This window comes from Dasypus novemcinctus, chromosome 16 (assembly GCF_030445035.2).
Source record: "Dasypus novemcinctus isolate mDasNov1 chromosome 16, mDasNov1.1.hap2, whole genome shotgun sequence".
NCBI classification, from domain to species: Eukaryota; Metazoa; Chordata; class Mammalia; order Cingulata; family Dasypodidae; genus Dasypus; species Dasypus novemcinctus.
This window is the reverse complement of record NC_080688.1, coordinates 35,623,142-35,649,095: the sequence shown is the minus strand read 5'-3', so window position 1 is coordinate 35,649,095 and position 25,954 is coordinate 35,623,142. Positions and strand designations below refer to the sequence as shown.

Sequence of the window (25,954 nt, the reverse complement as noted above, 5' to 3'; positions counted from 1 at the left end):
GCTAACCACAAGCTTTTCCTATTATTTTTAAGTTATCTTTTTCTTGACGGTAACCCTTTATTTTCCAGAGCTTTGAGGAAGATGGCTCTTCCAGTTTTTGCTAGTTGTTCAAAGATTCTGTGGGGAAATGCTGCCATCTTGGTAGGGTGGGAAAAGCCATTATCTCTTAAACCTGATGAGGCCCACATAAAACAAATGCAGCCAAAACCTTTTGGGTCTCTAATTTGGTAAATGGTATCCAGGAAACACTAACCTCCAAGTCCTGACCCCCAGACTGTAGGAGTTTGACATTGAGTAATTAAATATCAATTCTAGATATTGAAAATAACCTCTAAGGAGTCCAAAGCTCTGTTTCATAGTATTAGTTCATGAGAACATGTATAGTAATAGCTGGTGATGCTTCCTTCATGGGGCCTCCCAGGCCACAGCTTACCTTTGGAGGCATGTAAGCAGCTTTCTTGATGGTTACAGGATACTCAAAGTGTTCATGGAGGTGGTCGACATACTCACACATCCTAGGAGGAAAGAATCAGATACCTGAAATTGAAACATCTCGCGGTCCTGAAAGCAGAAGCGGGAAACATGGAGCAGTAGTAGATGCCACCAAGACTTAGCTGTGATATGTGTGTTTTTCTATGTAAACCCCTCAACCTCTCTGCCTCAGGTTCTTTTTATCTATAAAATAAAGCAATGTGGGGGTGGGGGAGCTTACGTGAAATGGACCACAAAGTCCTCTTTAACTCTAAAGGTCATGACCACAGAGGGCATTATCTTACATATCAGGGATTATTTGGGTGCATCTGGCAAAATGTTGGGTGAATAGACTAAAATCACTTCATCCTTCCAGCCTCACAAATAACCTAGATTAAGAGCACAGGTTTTAGAATCAAACCCATCTGTGTTCAAATTCTCTTGTCAGCCACTTTCCAGGTGTGCCCTCGTGTCAGTCACCTGACTTGGCTGCCTGCCTTTAGGAATCTGTAGATGCGCAGCTGTGATGATGTGTAGGCAGTGTGCCAAGTGCAGGGATACACAAAGGCCTGGCAAGAGATGTACTCATGGTCAACTAAAGACACAGACCTCCGTCAACTGTACTATGTGCTGTATGTCACCTCTAAGGCACAGACTCCGGGTGAAGAATTAGTTGAGTGGGAGAGGACAGTGGACTTGGACAAAGTGGGGAAGGGGTATTCCACACCAAGAGAACCACAAAGCCAAGGTGCTGGGGTGTGCTAGCTCATGGTGGCTCCTTCCCTTGTTTGGTGTGTCCCTAAGTGGTGGGCTTGAGGCACTCGCATCCACTCAGAGGCTGGCTGAGGCACCAGGAACCCAGCACACCCAGGCAGAGGGTGACTCATTTCTTATCAAGGTTGGTGAAACCCCATCCCACATGTTAGTCCTGAAAGTAGGAATGGGAATGAGAGGGGGCAAAAGCAGAATCACTGAGGAATGTTTTGTTTTCATTATAGAATCAGAGAGTAATAATTAGGAGGGAAAAGAAAAAAATATCCTGTCCCAACTTGATGGTATACAACTGAGGTTCAGACATGTGTGAGATCTAACCAGCAGCAGCTCCAGGCCTCAAGCCCTAGTTTCCTTATTTCTACTTTAATATAAGCTATTTTAGGCATACTAAAAAGCAGTAGGGCTCTACTCTCCTGATTGAGAAGGAAGCCATTACAATTATAATTGAAGGCTGCTGTATGCCCTGACATCCCCTTTCTCGGCTGCCACCCTGAATCTGGTGTTACCTTGTCCACGCGTGTTTGCATGCATTCACTACATGCTTCAAGCAATCTTCCTATGATACCGCAAAATGCCAGGAGGAGAGAAAAGCATCCTAAGTGGAGTCATATACGTGCAGGCAACTAGATGGAGACTTTCCTAATTGAAAGAGGAAGCTCAACCACAGCATAGTGAGAAATAAGATGGCACCAAATAAAAATGTGGCCAGGTCACGGATGACTCCAGTGTCAGGAAGAGGAGATTCAACATAAGCAGAGAATGTAAATGATGAAAGCAGCACTTCAGAAAGAAATGGGAGCTACTTTGAGAGGAGTTCTGACTTTCACCTGGTTCCACCTCCCAAAGTGCTACAAAACAAAACGATTCAGCTACTGAGAACCTCTTGGTGGCTGTCCATTGTTACTTCCCCATGTGAGGAAATGGAAGCAAAACCAGTTTGGCCTTTGAGCTATAGGATGTGCCAATGGGCAGGGTTCATAGTCTCTTGGTCATGACAGCAGAATTTTAAATATCTGGTACACTTCACAGGATACTATTTCAGCAGAAAGTATTCTTGGCAAATGCCACATTTCCAACCTGTTTTGAAGGCTTGCAGAGACTGATATGTAGTCAAATAGAATCAAGTGCTGCACCAGCTCACAGAGGCCAACTCCACCAGCATGGGGGCAGACAGGAACTAAAATGAAGAGAGATTTCCATTTAATCCAAAAGCAGGTCAGGAAAAGGCTGCGGTGAAAGCCTGTGGAATTTCTGTTGTGTGAGTGAAGAAATCATCAATACTCAGAAGGAAATCCTAGGATGGGAACTCAATGATTTCATGACTAAGCCTTAAAAAGTGAGAAAATAAACCAAACTGACAAAGTACAGACTTGTGTGAACTGAAAAGAGCATGAAGGAATCACAGGTGTCTGCTGTGAGGGGAAATGGAGGTTTGGGTTTGCAGCTTGCAGGGCCCTTACTTTCAAACTTTTTGGCCATCAATAACACTGAGAGGTTTTCATTGACACTTCCCAGTCTGCAGCTGTCAATCTGGAGAAACTGCAGGGCTTTAGCCTGTAGGAGTTGCTTAAATATCACTCTATTGTGGCACTGGAAATAGAATTAGAAAGAAAACCAACATTAGGGCCAGCCTTGGCCTTCAGGATCACTAAACCTGGCCATTTGGCAATTCCAAGCTAATCATTACTCATCAGGGCACCCCCTAGGCCTACAGGAAGCCTGGAGGCTATTTACAAATCTACCAGTTTAAGAGAGGGAATCACATAAAAGTCACACAAAGTCAGGCTTGCTCTCCATTTGTTTAACACTCACTGGCTTATCTACTGGCAAGTGAAGATGTGGAGAAGCATCAGGATGAAATAGGCAGAAAGCACTGAGCAGGTGGCCAAGCAGTGCTGCTGCTCCTTTTTCTGGGGAAAACTGAGAATTCTTCCTTCACACTGCTCTGTTCCGTGGGCTGACTACGGCACATTTTGGCAGGCACGCATGCTTAGTTTATAAGCACAGAAAGTGAACGCTGTGATGTTTATTCACTTTGGAAGCCGACTTTCTTAAAACCAGACAGTGTGTCTTCCCTCCTTGCAACAGCAACTTTAAATTGCTGCTTTTAAATTCTGATTAGACACTTTGAACAGATAATTGACTTTTGTTGTATGAATCATGGAAAAACCCACAAACTTTTCACTAGATCTGACCCCAGGCCCTAATGAGGTACTGTAAAATGATCCAATTTCCAGTTAGAAAAACCTCCGAAATCAGCACAGTGGGCCGGAGGCTCCTGTGAGTTCTCTACCGAGCACACCCACTTACCTGTTCTCCTGTGGCAACACCGATTCCTAGCGGGGCCAAGGCCTATAAAACGTAAGGCAGCTTTGTGTTATTTTTCTGTTTTTGAACTGGAACTCCCGATGTTTAAAAATATTTATAGCTGAAGAAGGAAACGTCCCTGCTGTCGAAACATCTGAAGGAAACCTTTGGGTTTTAAGAATAGCAGAAGGGGGCTGTGTGTACACACAGAAGGCTGCGTGGATTTGCAGAGGGAGAAGCAGCCATTTGTGCGTAGGCTGCCCTCGGCTCTTTCCTGGCTCTGCCGAGTTCCCTCGGCACCTGCCCGTGGTTATTCTAGAAGCCTCTCATTAGTGACCTTAAGTCCCACTTTACGGGTCAAGCTGAGGCCAGTAGTCGTGGAGTCCGCATGTGCTGGACCCACCACCTTAGCCCAACACGGCTGCCCTTGCTGTCCTCTCCACTGCCCTCCAAAGTCAACCCTCACCTTGCACGTGCCCTCCAGCCTCCACTCGGAGGCTCCCCTGTCGTTCTCCAGCATCTTTGGTCTCTCCCTGGTTTTCTCTCCCAGGGTAACTCTACCTACGGCACTAATCGCTAACATGCCCTGAGTTCTTCCTGCCTGTCAGGTGCTGTGCAAAGCACTGATTTAAATTATTCCTCATAATAACTCACTGGGGGAGGAGACATGATTGTCTCCATCAGACAGATGGGGCCAACGGGGTTGGTAACTTCCCTGAGTCACGAAGCTGGAGAGGGAGCACTGGAGTGCCAGGCCAACTGCAGAGGCCAAAGAGGGGATCTGAACCCCAAGACTAAGCTCACTTCCCAGCAGCAAAGCCTTGCTCAAGGGGTCCAGTGTCTCCATGTTCCATCCTTGCCTTGCCTCCGACCAGAGGTGAGGACTTGGGCAAGTCACTCAGCACCTCTGGTTGGCAGTTAGGTTGGGACTCGAGCATCATCTAGGGTAAACTGTCATGCTTCCTTAAAGTTCTAATTCACCTATGTTTGGTTCTTTATCTCAAAGGAAAGGAGAGGGGGCAAAAGGTTGAGGGAAGACAGAAAAGCCATTTCTCTTGACTTACTCATTATACCATCTTAAAGCATAGATGTTTTTGGCACAGAATAGGTACCAAATTTTAGTTCCGTTTAAGTATTTCTTGGGTTTGCTCTATTCTGTGCCCCCTGTCACATGTGGATTACTGGGAACGCCTCCTGGCTCCGACCCCTGCTTCTGCATTCTCTCAGCCCGTCCCTCACCCATCCCAGTCTATTCCCCATGTTGCTATCTGACACGTCGTCTTTAATCACAGATTTCACTTCGTCATTCTCTCACTCAAGAGCCTGCAGCGGCTCAATCCACGAGACTGCATCTTCTGAACGGATGGACCCCAGAATTGGGCCCTGCACACCCTGCTCTCCCGCATTCCCTTCTTTCTGACCTGTAAGCCCATGTTTCTGGCCCTGCACCCCTTCCTTTCCCTGCCGGTCCTCCTCTCCAGGCCCGCACCTGGCAGATGTCTCCACCGGCCCTGCAGTCCCTGTAGCTGCTCGTGCCTCAGCTCCTGCCTCCCTTCCCTGACGCCCCGTGAGGGGGTGGCCTCCCCCATGTAAATGCCCTGGAAGGTTTAAGCCCAAAAGAGCTTCCGAGGGGTGGCTTCTGGTGGGCAGAGGTCTACCCACCTCTTGAGCAAGCTGGCATTCCAAAGGGTGCGGCCACCCTTCCAGAACCCCAAGGAAGAAAGGAAAGTGACTCAGGGAAAATGCCTAACCACAGCCTCTCACTAGTCTCAGTTCAGAGCTCTTCCTTGGAAGGCATCAGTTTTATTAAATAAAGACGGCTGTAGGTGCTCTGTGGAAGTGAAGTCAGTGTCTAGAGGGAGTGATGAGGCTTAAGGCTGAACGCGGCTGGGCCCAGAAACTGTTCTACCTCACTGTGGAGTCGGGGGCACAGGGCCAGTGTAGGCCAGTGCCATCACACATTCAAATCTCCTAACTCACTTCTGCCGCTCACTCATGAAGCAGTCTTTGGTTTAATATGGCCTCCCACAGAACTTGCTTTGGTCAGGGGAGAGAAAAACATGGAACTCTCCTTATAGGTTAACCAGCTGGCATTCGGCTTGGCCTATCAGTGAGTGCTGTAAACTGGGCGAATGGGAGTCTCCTGGAGGGATAGGATATTTCCTAGATGTTCTGACATAACAGGTTTTTCCCGAACCTGAAAGGGAGTGAGGCAGGCTGCCAACCAATGGCGCCAACCAGAGAGGTGCTGTTTCCCCAGGAAACTGACAGGCAGTCTTCTCTTAGGAAAGCCCAGCCTTGACATGAGCTAAGCAAACCTTTTCTGATGAGTCATCTAGAGGAATCTCTAGTTTTTGTTTTGTTCTCAGTGAATAAAATATCTCCAACATCAGTCACGTTTCTATTCTTACAAAATACGGAAACCATGCCTGTATTTACGAAGTACAGGAACCTCTGGATTGGTAGTGGCCTTTCAGCTTTTAGCAATTTACTTTCTTTAAAATAAATAGGTATGGATGTAGCTCAGTGGTTGAGCACCTGCTTCCCATATAAGAAGTCCTGGGTTCAATCCCCAGTACCAAGGGATGTGGAGTTTTTCTTTTTGGAGTAAAGAAAACTGTTCTAAAACTTTTTGTGGTGATGAATGCACAAACATTGTGATTATACTAACAGCCATTGGTTATAGACTTTGGATAGATCGTATGGTATACAGAAATATCTCAATCCCCAGTACCCCCTTTAAAAAAAAAAAAAAAGGAATGCAGTGAATAAGCTGAAGTGATTAAAAGAATGGCGGGTTTAATATTCCAGTATTCACTATGAGTCACAATTACTTCAGCTACGTCATCAGGAAAAGCAAATGGGAATAAGCAAAGGAAATTTAGTATCTGTCATGATCACCCTGGAAAATCAAACAAACCACATTGGTTTCTTTTTACCTTGGCAATAGCGGCATGTCCAAGAATGTCATCAGGAGAGGTTGGCTCCTCGATCCACAGGGGCTTGAACGTGGCCAGCTTTTGCGTCCACTCCACTGCTTCAGGCACATCCCAGCGCTGGTTGGCGTCCAGCATCTTGGGGGGGAGAGAGAAACCCCTCACAATGGGTGTGCTCTGTGCTGACAAGACTCCCGGGGAGGAAATTTTGGCTCCAGGTACTGGTTTTGGAGGAGATGCAAATTGTTTAACTGAGCTTCTGTCATCTCTGGAAAAGCCCTAGGATTGGGCCCATGAGGTGCTTGGTGGCCCTGGAGCTCTGGCCCAATCTTCGTTTAGATGCCACCTGCATTAATTTGTCTTGAAAATTAGTATAACTATTTGTTCTGTCCGTGGGCATCATTTGATCACATTCTGAATCATTATGCAGCAACGCTGATTTCAATTCACATATTTATTATGTGTACAGCATAATAAAAAACCCAAGCTTGACCATTAATTAAGCACCTGCTCCACTCAGCATTTTATGGATTTTATTTGATATCTATAATAACCCAAGTTCATATTAACCCATTTTACCAACAAGAAAACTGACATGCGGAGAAATAACTTGCCCAAGGACAAAAAGCCAAGTTAAGGGTGGGCTCAGTCCAGGCCTCTTTCAGCCCAGGCCCCTGCTCTTTGCACTGAGCTATCCTACCCAGAAGCCAGGTCCTGGGAGGACAAGAGATGAGGAGATGGCCTCACTCTCCCCGACCTTACTGCATATAGAGTATGCAGCCACCACTAGTAGACATGCTAAGTGGTAAGCCCTCCCTCACGGATGCTGAGAGACCCAGAGGATGGAACACTCAGTCAATTTTTATCATAAATTATTTGGATGAGGGTGACCTCATACCATGAAAATAGCATTATCACTTCATCTATAAGTAATGGGACTTCTGATCCTTTGTCAAGGACTCCAAACTTTTAACTTCAATTATAAAATAGGCCTCTAAAACTTAATTTAAAAAATCATATTGGGACTTTGTTTTATGAAAATGTTTCACACATAATGAGAAATGTTTTATAAAAATACACCCTCAGGAATAACTTATTCTTCCATTTATCTCATGCAAAGTTCCCATGTAAGCTTTCTTCAACAACGGCGCCCTGAAACCCACCTTCCTGATGAGCTGCTAGGGAGCATTTATTAAGAAGGTGGGTTAAATGATGCAACATGACAGAAAACTCATGTTTGCTCAGGTGCATCCTTATTAGCAAGAAGGAAAGATCCCAACTCCAGATCTTATTTAACTATTTCTGCAAAATAAAAATATTAAAAATGACCATCCTCTCAGTGTTTTTTCTTCTGCAAAGCCCACAGAGTTCTACTTCCTCTGAAATAAAATTGTAAAATCTGTTTTTTTTTTTTAATTTCAGCACACTGGTGTTTACTTTTTTTAGGAGGCACCAGGGGCTGAACCCGGGACCTCATACATGGGAAGCAGACACTCAACCAACTGATCTACACCCACTCCCAATACTTTTCAATCCTTACTTGAAATATATTGCATTGGGCCCTGAATAAAAGTTTTGTGCAAGGCGCTTATTTCGCAGTGGTCTGAGAGCCTGTTTACCAAAGTGTTCTCAGGTCCAATCATGTCTCGGATCAGGCGACATCTCCGGACGTCATCCTGGAGGTCAGCACCGACCTTCACTTTAAACCTGTAAGTAAACATGGCTGGGCAGTTTAGCTCTGTCCCCTGCCTTGGCAGACACCTGGATTTTCTGTAGCAGTGACCATCTCTGGCAGTAATTCACAGATCATATTTTCCATACATTCTGGCAATCTTTCTCAGTCGCTTTCAGGCAAGTCACTTTGAGAGTCAACGTACGAACTGTGTCTCCATATCAGGACAATGCCTCTTTTCCCTGCTGACCGGAAGTTAAATCCCTGGAGAGGAAGTTAGGTCTCTAGCAACATTAATGAATTTCTGTTGTGTCATGAAAAGAGATTACAGGCACAAAGGCCACAATCAGAACTGAAGAGGACTGGGAAGGGGGACCAAGTGGACCTTCTGATTGAACCCTAATCTGAAAGTATTACTTATTTTTAAAAAAATACTTATTTTGCTTAGCCCTTCACAAGGGGTGCTTCCCCTTAACTTGGTGAGAGGTGGGCCACAGAGATATTCCGTTCCCCGTGGCACGAGGGTCTGAGGCTCAGGGAGGGTAAGTGACATGCCAGAGGCCACAGAACTACAGGGCAGCAGTGGCAGCGTGCAGGGAGTGCCCTTAATCGATGCTGATGCCCAACCATACCGTGAAGTTGTGCCCATGTCTCAGCTGTGCCTGTTTTTCAGTGGGCAGCAGCCCCTCTGCCCTGCACCCACTGAGGTGCAGGGGGATGGCTGAGGTCTCCCCTATGCTTTTCTGAGGCCAACCTCTGCTTACAAGCACCTAGCTCAGTGCAGGCAGCATGCACAGCACCTACTGCTGCTCTCTTCCCTGCGGTCATCACTGAAACCACTAAGATCAGGTAAGAGTTTCGACAGAAGGTCTGTACATTCAGAGAGAGCACGGGCCATGAGTGGGAAATCTCATCCTTCCCTTTTAGGATGTGCCTGCTCTACCTCTCCCTGGGTCTGTGGCAGGAGAAGGAAGCCAGCACTTACTGAGCACCTACCACGAATTCCGCATCCTGCTGGTCCATTCAGGGCTGGCAACTTATTTGATCTTGAATTAATATTATTTTCCATTTTATAGATGAAAAATGACGCTTAGAGAGGCTGGGCAATTTGCCCAAGGTCACCTAGCTAGTACTTGCCAGTTTGAATCCAAATCGATCACATTCCAAAGCCGAAAGATACTGCTGCAGGCCGCCACCTTCAGGTTCTCACTCCCCAACTCCCTTTAGCCAAAATCCCAAAAAGAACCCCTGCCTGTCAAACTTATTCCCATCCAGCAGTGTCCAGACCTGCAATTCTGCATTTCTAACCAGCCCCCAGGTGATGCTGGTGGTCCTGCTCCACACTGAGTATCAGGAAGCTCAATATCCAGAGGGACCGCAAGCCATGGGGGAAACCTGGCGCCCTATCACAGGTAGAGAGTGCAACCTTGCACCAGGGTGACTAGCCCAAGGGAGCCAGTGGCCTTCCTGCACCCTGCACTGCCTCAGGAGTACCAGGCATGACTCCAGGCCATGGCAACCACAGGCTGTCTAGAGAAAGATCTTAGGATGTTCAGGGGTTCATAATTGAGGCACTTGAGACAGAAGAGAGAAATGCTGATGGCTGCAGTGTACTAAAGAGACGGCCTGGGGAAAGGAAAAGGGTTGACATCCAAATGGAAGAGAGAGGAGTAGGCTCCATGGAGATGAACTTGGACCAGTAGCTGAAGGTTACAGAGCAGCAAAAAGTTCACACTATTGAAGACCCTACTAACACCTGGGGCATTCAAACAATGGAAAAGCGCCTTCCCAAGTTAAGCTTGCTGCCACTGGGGGTGTTCAAGGAGAAGCTGTATCAATGCTCGTTATTGATAGTAAAGAATGGGTTTCTATTCTAGGTGGGATCATCTCCAAAGTCAATTTCAACTCTGACATTTCTAGGACTTGGAGCAGTACTCATCCTGTCTTCAGAGAAAAAGCCCTTAGATTTAGAAACTTCTCAGATGTGGCCCTACATGTTAGACTGCTTCTGGCATTGCGGGTGCATTTTAATCCTTGGCTCCTCTCTTCTTATGAATGTCTCATGCTGTCAACTGGGAGAGTCAAATCCATTATCACACAACAAAGGTACCTTGTCCAGCCATCCTTGAGTGCCTCAGCGCAGAGCTGTGGGGAAAGAAACATATCACCATCACGCACTGGAGGGCTCCCCTGGGTCTGATGAGTATATAAATTATTTCTAACTGGGTCTAACAAACGTTATGGTTGTAGCATAAGCCAGAAGAACAAGCATGGATTGTTGAAATCAGAGAAGAGACCGCTTAGCCAACAAAGCGTAACTCTTTATACTTTTAGGGTAACTTCCTTTCCTCATCTCTATGGAAACTATTTCTTTAATTGTCACACCATTCCTGGGACTACAGTGTTAACAGCCATCATCTTAAAGCTAGGACATTCTTTGGCCTCCGGAGAACCAAGGATGGATGTAAGAGTAACAAGCAGAAGCCAGTCTCTCCCCCCACCCCCTTCTCTCTGTCTCTCTCTCTTTTTCCTCTCGGTTCTAATGTGTACTGTACAGTATAATGTGAAAGGGGAACAAATCAACAATGTACAGATTGCATGCAATGCCATCCTTGGGCTCTGAGCATTACAATACTGACAGAACTTATCTTAGTCTCAAAACCATCCTGTGAGAATGGTATTACTCCTCTATGTCACAGTGAGGAAACTGAGGCTTAGCATAGCTAAAGCAGTGTGCACAGTGTTACAGTGCTGCCGACCCTGGGTTGTCGGATGCCAGTGCCCGAGCTGGGAATCCTGGGGTATGGAGTCCCTGTGCCCACAATTTCAACGGTTTTATTTGTGCTTATGTATGAGGACTTTCAGACTGAGTCTGGGATCCAAACTGATTTAGAAAGGCTAACAAGACAGTATTAAATTCATTCCAGAAGGCCTGGAATATAAAAAAGCCTTTCTACAAAATCAGGATCAAGTGCCAACCTGCTTCAGCATGTGGTCCGAGTACCCCAGCCAGGCGCACGACGTGGTATAGGCAGGGTAACCCTCAGCCAGCATTTGCTCCTCTGGGAAAACAACATTTGTCAACAGTTGGCATTTTCTAGGGACATCCATCCATTCATCCATTCATTCATTCATTCATTTCTCGCCCCTTGCCCTACCTCTTTCCTTGTTACCAACTCGGCCTTTCCGTAGTATTTCTGGAAAAAATAAAAAGCGTCACTCACTTTCAGAACAGCAAAGCCTACAGCAACTCCGATTACACTTCTGAATACACCAAAAAGCCTCCTGAACCATTTCTTAAGCCTGACTCACCATAGGCCTCCTCCTCAGTCAAGACGTCCGTGATGTACCTGAAATCTATGCAGGACAGCAGTGTCTTGGGATCCTGGAAGCGTGACAGGAGGAGAAAAGGGCCTAATCAATCCACAAGCCGATTATGTCTCTAAGAATTTGCTTACACTGATAAATGGGGCTTATGCTTTCCGGGAAAGCCCTTTGGGACTTGGGTTAATTGTCTGATTGTGTCACTCCTCAGTGTACACTCCCGTGGTGGCACATGGTATCTCCTGATGAAGTCCTCAGACTCTCACACTCTGACCCCCGCTTCCTCCCCATCTCTCCAGACCCAGGCTCCAACCATTCCAACTAGGGTCATCTCCAGAAGGGCGGCTGGGCTCCAGGCAAACCTGACGGGGCTAAAAGAACATATGGGTGCCTGGTGTCCCCTGTTCACATGCCAGGTCCCTCCTGCAGGGAAGATGAGGTGCCACAGTCGCTCAGCTGGAGATGAGAGAAGGCTGGTCTCAGTTGGGTCACCCAGGGTCACTCCCTGGCCTGCCTCGTATTAGTTGCACGGCCCCGGGCAATTTCCTCTAAGGCAGGGATTCTTAACCTTTTTTGTTCCATGGACCCCTTTGCCAGTCAGGTGAAAACCACAGGCCCTTTCTCAGAATGTAGCGGCAGATAGTTTGGGTCTAACAATCACCATCATTTTCAAGTATGGATGAGTGTGATTTTTCGAGATATGCAGTAATTGTAATGTGATATGAAATGAATACTACTGTAATTTATTGCATATATTCATAAGTGAAGGAAATGCTGGATTTCAGTTAGAGGTCTGAGAAAATAAAGATAATAGGTTGATTTTTTTCCAGTTCAAGCCCTGATGCCCTGAAATCTTTCCATGGACTCCTGGAGTGGGATTCAGTGTGAGAGGGCCCAGCAAGAGCTTGAGAAATGTTGGCTGACTCACCATGAATCATGACCCTCCACACCCTCTCTCCTTTCTACATAAGCCCTGGGAATCTGCTGGGCCGGCTGAGACCTCTCTCCACCCCAACCAACAGTCAACTGGAAGGGCACCAGTTACTCAGTTGTAATATGACAAGTTTAAGACTCTGATATGACTGGTGAAAATCTCTTTCAACCCTGAGATTCTGCTTCTTGTAAAAGTATAGACAGTAGAATAGAATAGAATCCCCCAAAATGAAAAGCCCACAGGTAGGATTTCAGGCCCCTTCCCAGAGGCCCACAGATCATTTGGTTTTGGTGGCTGCCTCCTAAGGCCCTATGAAAAGTTCATCCTCAGCCTGGAAGGTGGCTCAAGAGGTCCACGCCCTTCACCTTCAGATGATTCCTCCCCCTACCACGCTCAACCATGCCAGAGACAGTGTGTGATGTTCTATCACTGTTTTCCTCAGAGGAGAAACCAAGTCTCCTAGCCCAACAGTTTTCAAGGTCATGCATGTTGTTCTTTTTCTTTAATTTTAGTGCCAAATAATAAATGAGTGCCTCCATCTCCTGAGCCCCAGATTTTCAGCAATCATCCAAGGAACTGCCATGAGGATGATGAAGTTCAGAGTGGTTAAGTAACATGCTTGAGGTCACTCAGCTAATAGGTGGTGAAGCCAGGATTCAAAGCCAGGTCTGCCTAGAGCTGAATTTCACTCCCCTTTCTAACTTGCCCCTAGCTTTTTCCTCCTCACCAGCCAGCTGATCATCCCTGCTCTAAATAGGTAGAGAAAGAAAACAGCAAGTGACTAACTCTAGAATTAAGCACTTAGCTCCTTCCCTGCTAGAATTATACAGAGGGAGACCACAATAGTCTGATCTTCCGTCATTTGCTTTTGGAGTCAAAGGGACTGGATATTATCTTAATAATATCTTGTGAGCTTGTGAAGCACTTTTTTCCTTTGGTCTTTAAGCTACAATTATCCCCTTTCCATAGATTAGAGGCTCAGAGAATTTACATTCTGTGTGTAGACCCACAGTGGGGAGCCAGCTCAAACACCCTTGTACCACTTGCCTGAAGCAGCCCAACTACTCGTTGCTTCCAATATCAGGAAAACAATATTATATTTTACCCATGTTTTACTTTGTCATCACTACAGTGATCAACAGACAGTCCTGAAATGTGTTTACTCTGATCACCAAAAAACAAGCAATTCATTTCATTTACAGAAACAATTCTAAAATTAAAGAATTTTCTTACCATATCAACAAGTAGCTTCCACAGAGGCTTGAAGAAAAAAAGAAAACAACTGTAAAGCACACGTGTAAAATGTCCATTTGCTTGTTTATTTTAGGAGGTATGGAGATTAAACCCAGGATCTCGTACAAGGGGAGCCGGCATTCAACCACTGAGGTACATCTGCCTTCCAATAAGAGTTGAATTTTTTCATTTCTTTGCTTTTTAGGAGGTACTAGGGATCGAACCTGGGACCTCATACACAGGAAGCAGGTGCTCAACTACTTGAGCTACATCTACTCCTGCCCATTCTTTCTGACAGTAAATGCACTAGTAGCAAACTCCCTTCATCAGACCAATGTCAACCCCCACCCCCCTGCCCAATGCCGACTGCGCCTCTGCTGCATCTTAACGCTGCACCTCACTGTCCCTTCCACTCTTCCTCAGTCCTTTCTAACCTACTCCTTCAATTTCCTTATTACTACCAACATCTCTTTGGTGGGGGGGAAATCCAAACAATTCACCATATTTCCTTTTGGAAGCCTGCTGTGCATTTGCTCTTTTTCTCTGGAGGCACCACTGCAGCATTCCATGGCCCTGCACAAGCCAGCTTAGTTACCTTGCCCTCCTGCTTGGCCCACAGGTCCCACACAGCATTGAGAACGGCCGCAGTTGCCAGATGCACAACCCCCTTCTCTGGACCAATCTGATTAAAGGGAAGTAAAATACACCAGCGCCACTTAGGAAGGAAAAGGAACATTTAGGTCTGCTAGCTGGCAACATGTTTTAAGAATTAAAAGGAAGCAGTGGAAACTCAGAGTTAAGCACTTTTTAAAAAAAGTTTCAAACTTACACAATTGTTGTGAAAATAGTACAAAGAAATGTATATTTCTCTCTCTCTCTGTTTGTGTATATATATATATATATTTTTTTTTTTCTGAACCATTTGGGTAAAATTCTTTCTAAACAATTTGAGAGTAAGTTGCAGATTTCATGCCCCTTTATCCCTAAATATTCAGTGTAGTTCTAAAAACAAGGACATTCTGTTATAAAACTATAGTTCAATGATCAAACTCAGGCCAATATACTCCTGTGGTCTAAAAGACAGTCCTGTACTCAAATTTTACCACTTGTCTCAATAACGGACTTCATCTTAACATGATTTAGATACTGTCCAGACCACATATTGCCTTTCATTGTCTATCTCTAATCTCTTACTTGGGAGCAATTCTTCATTTTCATTTTCTTTTTAATGATATCGACATTTTTAAAGAGTATAGACCAGTTAAATTCTACAGTGTCCCTCAATTTGGGTTGGTCTGGAGTTCCTTTATGATTAGATTCAGGTTATAAATTTTTTTTTGGCACAAATACCATGTGAGTGTTGATATGCCATATGGTTGATGCCATATGCCATATGGTTGATGCCATATTAGGGCTGTTAATTTTTTTTAAGAGGTACCAGGGATTGAACCCGAGACCTCGTACATACAAAACAGGTGCTCAATCACTGACCTACACCTGCCGTGCAAGGCTGTTAATTTTTTTTTTTTTTTTTTTTAATATAGGGCTGTTAATATTTTTATGGCTTGGGCAAATTAGTGTCCACAAGGTTTCTCTACTGCAAAGTTACCATTTCCCTTTCTAAGAAAGAGATGACTATTGCCCAATAATTTTAGCATTCACTGATGACTCCCGCCTCAACCAATTACAACGATGATGGCTGCAATGTGATGATTTTCTAATGTTATCATTCCTTTTATACTTATTTGTTGGTATTCTACCATAATGATGAGCTTTCCCTTGTTTGGGTGGGTGCTTATTATCTGAATGGATGCAGGGATTCTCATTTTTGTTCAATGGGCTATAAGCCATTACTATCTTATTTATTTTGATGCTCAAATGATCCCCAATTCAGCCAGCAGGAGTTCAAGCTGAATCCTTTAAAAGCAAGTTTACTCTACTTTGGAAAAAGTTAAAAATGAAATGCAAGGCAATATTGAAGTGCATTCTCCTCTACCATTCTCAGGGTACGGGAGGGAGACTAAGCAGAATTAGAAAAAGACATATCTGGTATCAGGAAACATGTCCTAATTATTCCATTTATCTTTCTGTGATAGAATCTTTTTTCTAAAACCTGACTTTTTGATGCCTTGAACTTTCTGCAAGTGCATACGTATGCACCTTTGCTCTTCTACCTTTGCTCTTGTGCTTCCGGCTCTAGTAACTTTGGCCCACAGTTCTAACACAGTTCACATTCTCTCTCCACAAGAAGGTTGCCCATTCAATACTTTACTCCCACAAAGTCTAGACAGCTTCTCCCAAGTCAGGGAGAAGCGCACAGAAAGCTCTAAGGACCCAAATATGTTCAGATTCAAGCATTATAGAGAAGAATCAATCGTCTCAAAATATTGCTTATCTAAAATGGGTCAAGTCCTAATTTATCTGGATCAAATATTTTGCTTTACAATTATAAATCCATCCCTCTGCTTACGTTTGTTGCCATCAAGCAGCATCTTAGACCTTTGTAACATTATTTATAAAAGCATTTTAGAAAGCAGACCTCTTACCCATCTGAGCTGCCCGTCGCTTGTGAGCTGCCTGTAGAAGCTTCTGAAGTCACTGACAATGTCCCTGATGTCCTTATGAAGCAAATGATGGGCAAGGGCATTTACAGCACAGGCAACTATTTAAAACAGGATTTAATTCTTGTTTATATTTTGGCATGATGCCACTCTATTAAGGCACAAAAACACCACAAACAATGTGGGCATTTTGTGGGAAAAAAATTTAAATAAAAAAGGTATATACTTTTTAAAATTCCTTCAAATATGTCTTCTGTGGTTATCTTAACTAATAGCACACAAATAGAACAGCTGTTAATCCATATACTGAGCTTAATTTCTGAGTAGAGCAAAGACATTTTTAATTGGTTATCATGTGAAAAACAACCATCAACCTGAAAGTCTAAATTATGTTCTCAAATTGTTTTCCTTTTCATTTTTAAAGTGTCTGACAGGTTCAAAGTCAAACCGTGCGAGTTCCTTGCTCCTAGGGAACAAGAAGATGCTGCCTTAGAGTTTAAAAAAAAAAAAAAAGCTTTTTTCTTATTGTCAAATACAGAAAGTACCTTGAATTCACAACCTGTCCAATACACCATTAAAAATTAAATGAAACAAATCTGTAATTAGCATAATTATATGTAGAATATTAAAAGTACATGAAAATACTATTTTCATAAACATTACTTTTTTTAACTTTTTACTGAAGGAAGGTGTATTAATCAGCCAAAAGGGTACTGATGCAAAATACCAGAAATCTGTTGGCTTTTATAAAGAGTATTTATTTGGGGTAGAAGTTTACAGTTACCAGGTCATAAAACATAAGTTACTTCCCTCACCAAAATCTGCTGCCAAGTGTTGGGGGCTCTGTTTCTCTCTGGGCTCAGCTGCTGTGCTCTCTCCACAAGGCCAGCTGTAGACTATCAGGTGAACGGCTGTGTGTCTCTCTCTCTCCCCGGGGTTTCTGCTGTGTCTAAGGAGCTGTCTCTATTCCTCTGTGTTATTCTCCTGCATGTTCAATTCCAGGGCTCCAGCTCAAAACTCCTATCTTCCTTCTCTGTGGTGAAGTTTCTCTGAGTCCTACTGATGTGGCCCAATCAAAGCTTTAAACATTATTTAATCAAGTAAAACCTCTGAGTCCAATAAACTCTAACATGCCCAGAGGAAAAGGCCAGTTTACAAACATAATCCAATATTTCTTTTTGGAATTCATCAATAATATCAAACTGCTACAGAAAGTATATTATTTATATTCCACCTGTGTATCACTGGATTGGGTTGGTTCTATGAATCACTGACTGCTTGTACCACTAGTTAGCATCACAATAGCAAATGCATCTATTCAAAAGCAAAGCATGGTTCACCCTTCACGGTTCATCTTTCATGGCTCTAGGACATGCACAAGCCATGCTCATTTTCATCCAGACTACTTGGATTTTCCTTGCTTATAATGAGACCACTGCAAGGAAGCTAATCAACACTTGCCACTTTCGATAGAAACTTAGCTGCAGTGTTCTGACTCCAAGGAGGAGTTCAGTTTGCATGTCTGACGGGATGTGTGGGAAATTCATCTGGAAAGAAACTGGCCCTGGAAGCAGCTCCTTGCTGATTAAAACCAATAGCTCTTCCTCATGACTCCATCTGTCCAGGGATTTCATTCTCTGGATACCCCCAACCCAGGAAGGACAAAAGTAAAGTCTGTGGACTACCCAGCAAGGGATGCCCAGGGGTGGAAGTAGGGGGATCCTGGAGGCTAATTTCTTGTCTTGCTTCATCCTTTCTTTACTCTTTTTCTTTTCTTTTTAAAAAAAAAAACTGCATTGGTCTAGTCTATACACTAAAAAACCCCAGTAACTTCCTCCCTCCCATACCCAGACAAAGACACACACGCACAAACCATTCTCTTTATGGTAATGAGGGAAGTATTAGTCTTTATTATTATTAAGTCAGTTGTACAGAGATATAATTTATATATAATTTCCCAAATTTAAGCATATAATTCAATGAGTTACACTCAATATATAGTCACTAATTACCTATCACTATCACCATCAAGCTACAGAATATCTTCATCAATCTTCTTTGCACAAAAAGTGTGCAAAGAAGAGCCTAGTAGAGACCTCGAATAAAAGGGCCAACTCAGACCAGCAGATTATCTCAGCCTACATATTGGATCAAGTGTTAAAAACTGCTTTTTACCTCAAATAAAAGGGGGAAATGGCAAAGACAAATGAGTTTATATGGCTAAGAGTCTTCCAAAAAGAGTCGGAAGGTCATCAGAGGGGTCGCGCTTACGCACACCTCAGCAGAACCCCAGAAAAAGCCGAAGTAGTTACAACCCTAGGTACTGGTTCTCTGGAAGGCTATGGCGATCCACAGGGTATATGGTCATGGCAGATAGATTTGGAGCTCTGTGCCATGGCAGAGGGTCTGAGTGTGATGGAGCTGGACTCAGATGCGATTTCTCTACACATGCCTCTTCTATAACTTTTACTGAACTTGTGGTTGGCACTAGGGATGGTGCATACTCAGCAGACTTGAATCTCTGGACTGTCCATGTGCCAGCCGGGCCCTGAGCCCCAGCAGAGTGGTGATTCCTACTCTCTGGTTCATTGGTCTTACCTAGGTCAGCTAACAGGGAGGTGAAGATGGTCAACCACCATACCAGGACATCAAGAGTGCCTAAAACTGCAAGCAGAGAACTGCATCCATAATCCATGTGGGATCTAAGCCTCCTCTTGATCTAGAGGTGGAGAAGGCATCACCATACCAGGGTCCACAGAATGGAGGAATAAAATATGGGCTAGAGTGGACTTACTGATATTCTACTATAAAACTATTGTGACCAGTAATAGAAGAAATTTTAGCATTAAGGTGGAAAAAGTGGCCACAGTAGTTGCTGAGGGCAGGGAGAGGGAAGTAGACATGTGATGCAAGAGCATTTCTGGGATACTGAGTTGTTCTAAATGATATTTCAGGGTCAGATGCTGGACTTTATATATCCTGCCATAACCCACTGAATGTACTGGTGGAGAGTGTGAACTACAGGGCAAACTATTATCTATGTAGTGCAATAGTTCCCCGAGTGCAATGAGTGTGCCACAATGATGGGGGAGGTTGTTGGTGTGGGAGGAGTGGGGTGGGGTATGGCGGGTATACGGGAAGCTCTTATATTTTTTAATGTAACATTTTTTTTGTGATGTATATATTTTCAAAAATACAATTCACAAAAATGATGAGGTAGGGGGTGGGGAGTGGGTTATATGGGACCCTCTCAGTTTTTTAAAAAATGTTTTTTAATGTAACATTCCTTGTGATCTATTTAATTAAAAAAGAAAAAGAAAAAAAAAGAGCCTAGTGATTTTGCTGTTTTCTTTTTTTTTTGGATCTTCTATCTATGATTTTTTAAATTAGAGGAATTACAGGTTTACAGGAAAATCATACATAAAATACAGAATTCCCATATATCACCCTATTATTAACTCCTTGCAGCAGTGAAAAGTAACATTCTTTATTTCTTTTGTCTGGATTGGAAAAGAATGATTAGGTAAGTAAGCTGATAAAAGCCGCAGGAGAAGTGGGATGAGCTAATGGAACTTTTCATCTTTGACGCAAAGCCGTGGAACACATTTAGTGAGAGTGTAGTGAGTCACCCAAAACGTGGAGCACAGTTAAATGGGTTCTGTCATGTTGTGGTCGGAAAAAGGCAGAAGCCAACGGCATTACCACAAACACCATTTATTAAAATCAGAGAGAGATTGCTTTACTTCTGCCCGTGGTGTCCATCAGGACAGGTGGGCGGGCTGGGGGAGGAGGAGGGGCGGGTCAGTGAAGACCCTGTAGCTCTCAGCTCAGCACTGCCCAAGAGCTTAACACCAGCCTTGGTGAGCTCAGGGTCCCTCCACTGTGTGCCCAAGTCAGCAAAGTAATAAAAGCAGCAGTTCAAAGTCCTGGCTGTTAACAGACGGTGGTTCCAATGGTCTGCCCGCAAATGAAGGTGCTGTCGAATTCTGTAACTGTGCTGACTTTTATGCAACCTCTGGGGGCTGTGCTGTACAGTTACCAGTACAGGGAAGAGTCTACAGCTTCAAAAAAATGCTCAACTAACAACTAGAGGCAATTAAATTTGCAGAAGAAGTTGAAAAACAACTCATAAATCCACTGTGGTCAGTGATCCCTGCCTCGGGGAAAACTCAAACAGAAGGTCACAGGAGGGAACTGGATCATTCCTAGACTCCTTCTTCCACCTGGCAAATTCAAATTCCTACTAATAACCTTCAAGGCTCCCCTCAAAGCATCACCTCTGCTCTGAAACCTTCCCTGGAAAATTGCACCACAATTTTTTAAAAAGGATTTATTTATTTATTTTTCCCCCTTTCCCTCCTTTTTCCCTACTGTTTTTGCTGTCCGTGATTCTCTCTTCTCATTTTCTCTCCTCTAGGATTCACCATGATTCAATCCTAGAGACCCCTGATGTGAAGAGAGGTTCCCATCAATAGCGCCTCTTCAGTTCCTGGTTTCTGCTGCACTTCACCTTGACTCTCCCCTTGTCTCTCTTTTGATACGCCATCATCTTGCTGTATGACTCACTTCCGCGGGTACTGGCTCACCACATGGACACGAGTTCTCTTCTTTTTCACCAGGAGGCCCTAGGGAGTGAACCTGTGTCCGCCCATATGGTAGGCGGAAGCTCTATCACTTGAGCCATATCTGCTTCCCCACAATTATTTATGTTTATCTCCTTGATAAGTTTGTGTGCTCCTTATGGAGGGAATTTTTCTTCTCTCTCTTTTTAAAAATGATTTCTCTAGTACCTGACAGTGCCTGGTATACAGCAACATTCAAGGCAAATCTGTGGAACATCTGGTCCCTGGCTGAACAGCCCTAGGGACAGTGGCCCTGTTGGTAGTACCAATTTAAACTTCAAGAAAGGTTCCCCCTAACAATGGAGAATAAAGGATATTATTGGGACAACTGGAAAAACTGGAATACAGTCTATAAAGTTTTTACCAATTTTAAATTTCTTGTACTTGATACTTGCACTTAATGTGGGTAAATAAATATCTTTGTTCTTAGGAAATGTACATGGCAGTATTAAGTGTTCAAAGAGCATGGTGTATACAACCTCCTCTTAAATAGAAGGATATAACAAATGTGGCAAAATGTTAAAAGTTGGTAGATAAGGGTAAGGGGTATATGGGAGTTATCTGTATGTATGGCTTTTGTATTATTTTTACAACTGTCCTCTAAGTCTGAAATTATTTCAAAATAAAAAGTTTAAAAAAAAGGAAAGAAAAGAAAGGTTCCCTTGTCATTCACACACATACACTTAACTGCTCAATGATACTTTTAAAAAGTTTCAGAGGGGCAAGACCTTTATTCTACAGTTAGAAAAAGTCCTGGCAATGCAAGTAATCCACGGAAGAGGTAATACATCACCAACAAAATTATTAAAACTATTTCCTCCCTTTCTAAACCTCACTCTTCAACCATCCCAATTTTGCTTCAGCACCCAATGATCCAATGAAATGGATCTGGCCAACGTCACCCTCTTGCACTTCCTGAATTTTGTACTATGTGCATGGATTATATGTTTCAGAAAACTAGAGCAAAAAACTTGTATATAAATGTTCTGGTGAGAAAGCACTTTGGACAGTCAGGAAGCTTTGGCCAGGAAGATCAGAGAGCTGGAAACAGAAAAGTTTTTGCTGCCTGAGCTCATGTTTACCCACTCCTGTTTAACCAAAGGTTAAAAGCAAATGGATAACACTCCCATAATTAACACAATAGAGAAATGGACCAAAAGTCAAGGATTTTCAGTAGTCCAGGTGACTACAAGGAGAGAGGCCCAATTTTGCCACTTTTTAATTATTACCAATGAAATAAATAACAAACCTTGAAACATTGTTTTTACTCACTTCAAGTAGTGTTAATACAAAGAAAAATAAGGCTAGAACTTGGATCAGTGACAATTAAACATTCTGGAACTTTAAGAGAATGTTCAACTCACCAACTTCAGTACCTTTTCCCAGTGTAAACGTAAGTCCACATCCCTTGAGCCCGTCCTTTGCATCAGTTTCTATGACGACGTAGGCAGCTGAGTAGTCAGGGTCTGTGTGCTGCAGGAAAACATCCCCCCACCCAAATAAGGTGAACCAGAGAAATTTGAAAATAAAAGTATGAATGGCATTGCATAAGAAGAGAAAATGCCACGAGGATATGTAATCAGGGCTCAGATATATCAAACCACTGATGTTCCCCAAAGAAAACATAGGAATGTCCTCTCCAAGGAATCCAATTTTTTTAAAGAGTACAATGTATACATTTTAAATGCCATTTGCAATTATGTCTCCTTTGGTGTTTAGCTCAATTTCAAACCCAGCAGTTTTCTCTCCAGCTGTCTGTGTCAGCTCTCTGGACAAAGTTACAGTCACAAGCAGTTCAAAATCAAACCAACCAAGGCTTCAGAAAGCTCTTGTATAAAAACTGTGGGCTTATCTTCATGCAGCAGTTTAGAGCAGGCCTGAAAATTATAATGCCCCAAGTTCAGAGGAGATCACTGGGGAAAATGATACATTAAAGTGTAAAGACAAATGCCTGCATTTTTAATTTTGTTCAGTTTTAACTTTCTACTATTTTAATAAATATTTTTAATAAAAATTAAATTAATATTTTTAATATTTAATATTTTAATACTATTTTAATAAATATTTTAATACATATTTACTGACCAACTAGTATGAAACTCAATACTAACCTGTGACCTGGGGATGCTGAAGTGAAAAAAATCTGTCTCTAGAAATTTATCATATACTTGTGGGGGGTGGGGGAGGGGTGGGGGAAGGCAATTCACAAGAAACAGGGTGGAGACTAGCTCAGTCAGGATAAGGCTAAGGGGGATGGTTGGCTATCAGTGCTCTAGAAGTGCAAGAGAAAGGGAAGAGCAGAGGAAGTGAAACTTGAAGGAGTTCTGAGGGGAAAATACATCCAAGGGGTTAAGGGGTAGATGACAGCATCCAGGCAAGGGCGAGCACACAAGACCCAGAGGCCTCTGTGGGATGGAGAAGCAAGAAGCCCAAGAAGGCATAGGTCTGGAAGTAAACGAAGTGACTGGCTAGATAGTCTGGGAGCAGAAAATGGAGGATAAAGAATGTAGGATACAGAACTTCCAGGAAGATGGCACTGGAGTAGGTAGGCAGTGCTCAACTCTCTCACAAAAAACAATGGAGGAAGAGCACAAAGCAGTCCAAGGGAGTTGCTTCGGGGATTGGCAGAAGAGTGCTGTGCATCCTCCAGGAGGGCGAAGGGACAGAGAAAAGAAAGACTCAGAACAAAAACACTGAGTTACTAGGACTCCCTCCACCCCAATCCACCTCCCCCCACCCCCGGCCCGGTCTAGGAATGGCACCCACCCCCCACCCTCAAGGTGAAATGCCTGGATAAAACCCCTGGCTCACTGCAGCTGACTGAGAGAAGAACAGACATCTTCCTCCCTGGGAAAAAAGAGGATGTGGCAAAGGGCAGAGAGTGGTTTCTCTTCAGTGAATTTGGCCAGGAAAGCCCACTTTAAATCTTAGCTCTGGCAAGACCAGAATCACGGGCAAGTGGAGGTTGAGATACCTCTACGGATGAGCGCCACCTGCTGACCATCCAGGAAATTGCAAGGAGAAAAACTGCTATGAGTAGTATCTTGTCCCAGTTCTCGTGGAGCAGATCTACACCCCATTAGTGAGTCCCTAGTCCAACTTTGATAACTTAAGCAGGATAACTGTAAAGGCATAATAAGTTGAACCAAAAATGAAAGAGGTATGAAATAAAACCACAAGGCAACAGAGAGAAACTGACAGAGTAAATTCACCAACATATTCAGGTGTCTAGACATCAGCAAAAAATTACAAGCCATACTAAGAAACAGGAAGAGATGGTCCACCAAAGAAGCAAACCAAAAATCTTGATGAGACATAGGATTTAAGACAACTAATCAATGATAATCACACAAATTTCCTAAACCAAGACGAGGAGTTGAAGGAAAATATGAATAAATAAATAAAGGATACTAAGAAGACACCGGGGAGTAGATGTGGCCCAAGCAGTTTAATGCCCGCCTCCCAAATGGGAGGTCTCAGGTTCAGTTCCCAGTACCACCTAAAGAAAATGAGCAGACACCACAACAAGCAGATGCTGCAACCAGCAGATGCTGAAACTAGTAGGCACCACAATCAGCAGACGACACAACTAGTAGGGAGCGGATGTGGCTCAAGTGGTTGGGCATTTGCCTTCTACACGGGAGGTCTGAATTTGGTTCCCAGTGCCTCCTAGAGATATTAAGCATACACAGCGAGCAGGCAATGGGCAGAGACAATGAGCAGATACAGCAAGCAGACAATGAACAGACAGATAAGGAAGCCATCTTGGGGGAAAATAAATAAAATTTTAAAAATATATTAGAGGCATATAATAGCAAATTTGAATTGATGGAAGACAGAATTAGTTACTGTGAAGACCAAGTATCTGAACTTGAAAAGACAGGAGAAGAGAAAGAGAAAAGAATGCAAAAATAAAGAAGAGTCTAGGGAATTGAATGACAATAGGAAACTCACAAACATGCGTTATCAGTGTCCCTAAAGAAGAGACTGGAAAAGGGGCAAAAAGTATATATGAAGAAATAATGGCTGAAAAATTTCCAACCCTTATGAAAGATATAAATATCACTGTCCAATGACAACACATCCCAAACAGAATAATTCTGAGTAGACCTACTCTGAAACACCTACTATTCAGAATGAGAAATGCCATATTATCTCTGAAAGCGGCAAGAGAAAAGCAATATATCACATATAAGGGAACTTCAACAAGACCAAATGCCCATCTCTCATCAGAAACCACGGAGGTAAGAAGAAAGTGTTATGATGGATTTAAGGTATTGAAAGAGAAAATCTGCCAACCAGGAATTCTTTATCTGGCAAAAATGTCCTTCAAAAATGAGGAGGAGTTTTGTTTGTTAGTTCACAAACAAAACTGAGAGAATATGTTACCAAAAGATCAGATGTACAAGAGATACTAAAGGGAGAGTTACAGCCTGAAAGGAAACAATTAGGGCAAGAGACTTGGAAAAGAGTGTAGAAATGAAGATTATTAGGAAGGGTAATTTAAAATGATAGATAACAGTACGATATGCAGAAAGCCAAAGAATAAAATGAATGAAGTGATGCCTTGACAGTAATACACTGAACATCAATTAATTGAATTCCCCAATCAAACCACATAGATTAACAGGATAAAAAAATATATAAGCCGTCTATATATGCTGTCTACAAGAGACTCACCATAGACATGTGATCACAATCAGGTTGAAAGTGAAAGGCTGCAAAAAAGATATTCCATACAAATAATAACCAACAAATATCTGAAGTAGCAATTCTAATATCAGGCAAAATAAGAGTTTAAATGCAAAACTGTTATAAGATATGACAAAGGCCATTATATATTAATAAAAGGGGCAATTCACCCAGAAGAAATAACAATAAATATTTATGCACACCTAATTTGGGTGCCCCAACAAAAATGAGACACACAATGGCAAAACCAAGGAAGAAATAGATGTCTCTACAGTTAACAGTTGGAGACTTCAATATACCACTCTGAGCATTGGCTAGAATATGTGGACAGAGGATAAATAACGCCACAGAGAGCTTGAATAATATGATAAAATGAACTAGATCTAACAGACATTTATAAAGCATTACACCCCAAAACAGCAGGATGT

The 25,954-nt window shown here is 43.2% G+C and overlaps 1 protein-coding gene across 5 annotated transcripts in view; it reads right to left on the bottom strand.

Moving 5' to 3' along the window:
* ENOSF1 (enolase superfamily member 1) overlaps window positions 1–25,954 on the bottom strand; it is a 53,003-nt gene that overhangs the window by 15,708 nt on the left and 11,341 nt on the right. The window contains exons 2-15 of one of the 5 annotated variants that reach the window (XM_058277503.2): window positions 22,199–22,307; window positions 16,198–16,313; window positions 14,247–14,333; window positions 13,652–13,678; window positions 11,473–11,545; window positions 11,319–11,357; window positions 11,140–11,222; window positions 10,271–10,305; window positions 8,108–8,195; window positions 6,492–6,626; window positions 3,556–3,597; window positions 2,706–2,835; window positions 2,323–2,422; window positions 434–515 (exon numbers count right to left, since the gene is read on the bottom strand). In XM_058277503.2, coding sequence (XP_058133486.1) covers window positions 434–515; window positions 2,323–2,422; window positions 2,706–2,835; window positions 3,556–3,597; window positions 6,492–6,626; window positions 8,108–8,195; window positions 10,271–10,305; window positions 11,140–11,222; window positions 11,319–11,357; window positions 11,473–11,545; window positions 13,652–13,678; window positions 14,247–14,333; window positions 16,198–16,313; window positions 22,199–22,307 — 1,146 coding nt within the window. The remainder of the gene's footprint in view (window positions 1–433; window positions 516–2,322; window positions 2,423–2,705; window positions 2,836–3,555; window positions 3,598–6,491; window positions 6,627–8,107; window positions 8,196–10,270; window positions 10,306–11,139; window positions 11,223–11,318; window positions 11,358–11,472; window positions 11,546–13,651; window positions 13,679–14,246; window positions 14,334–16,197; window positions 16,314–22,198; window positions 22,308–25,954) is intronic. The other 4 variants (XM_058277504.2, XM_058277507.2, XM_058277505.2 and 1 more) reach the window with 4 other exon arrangements.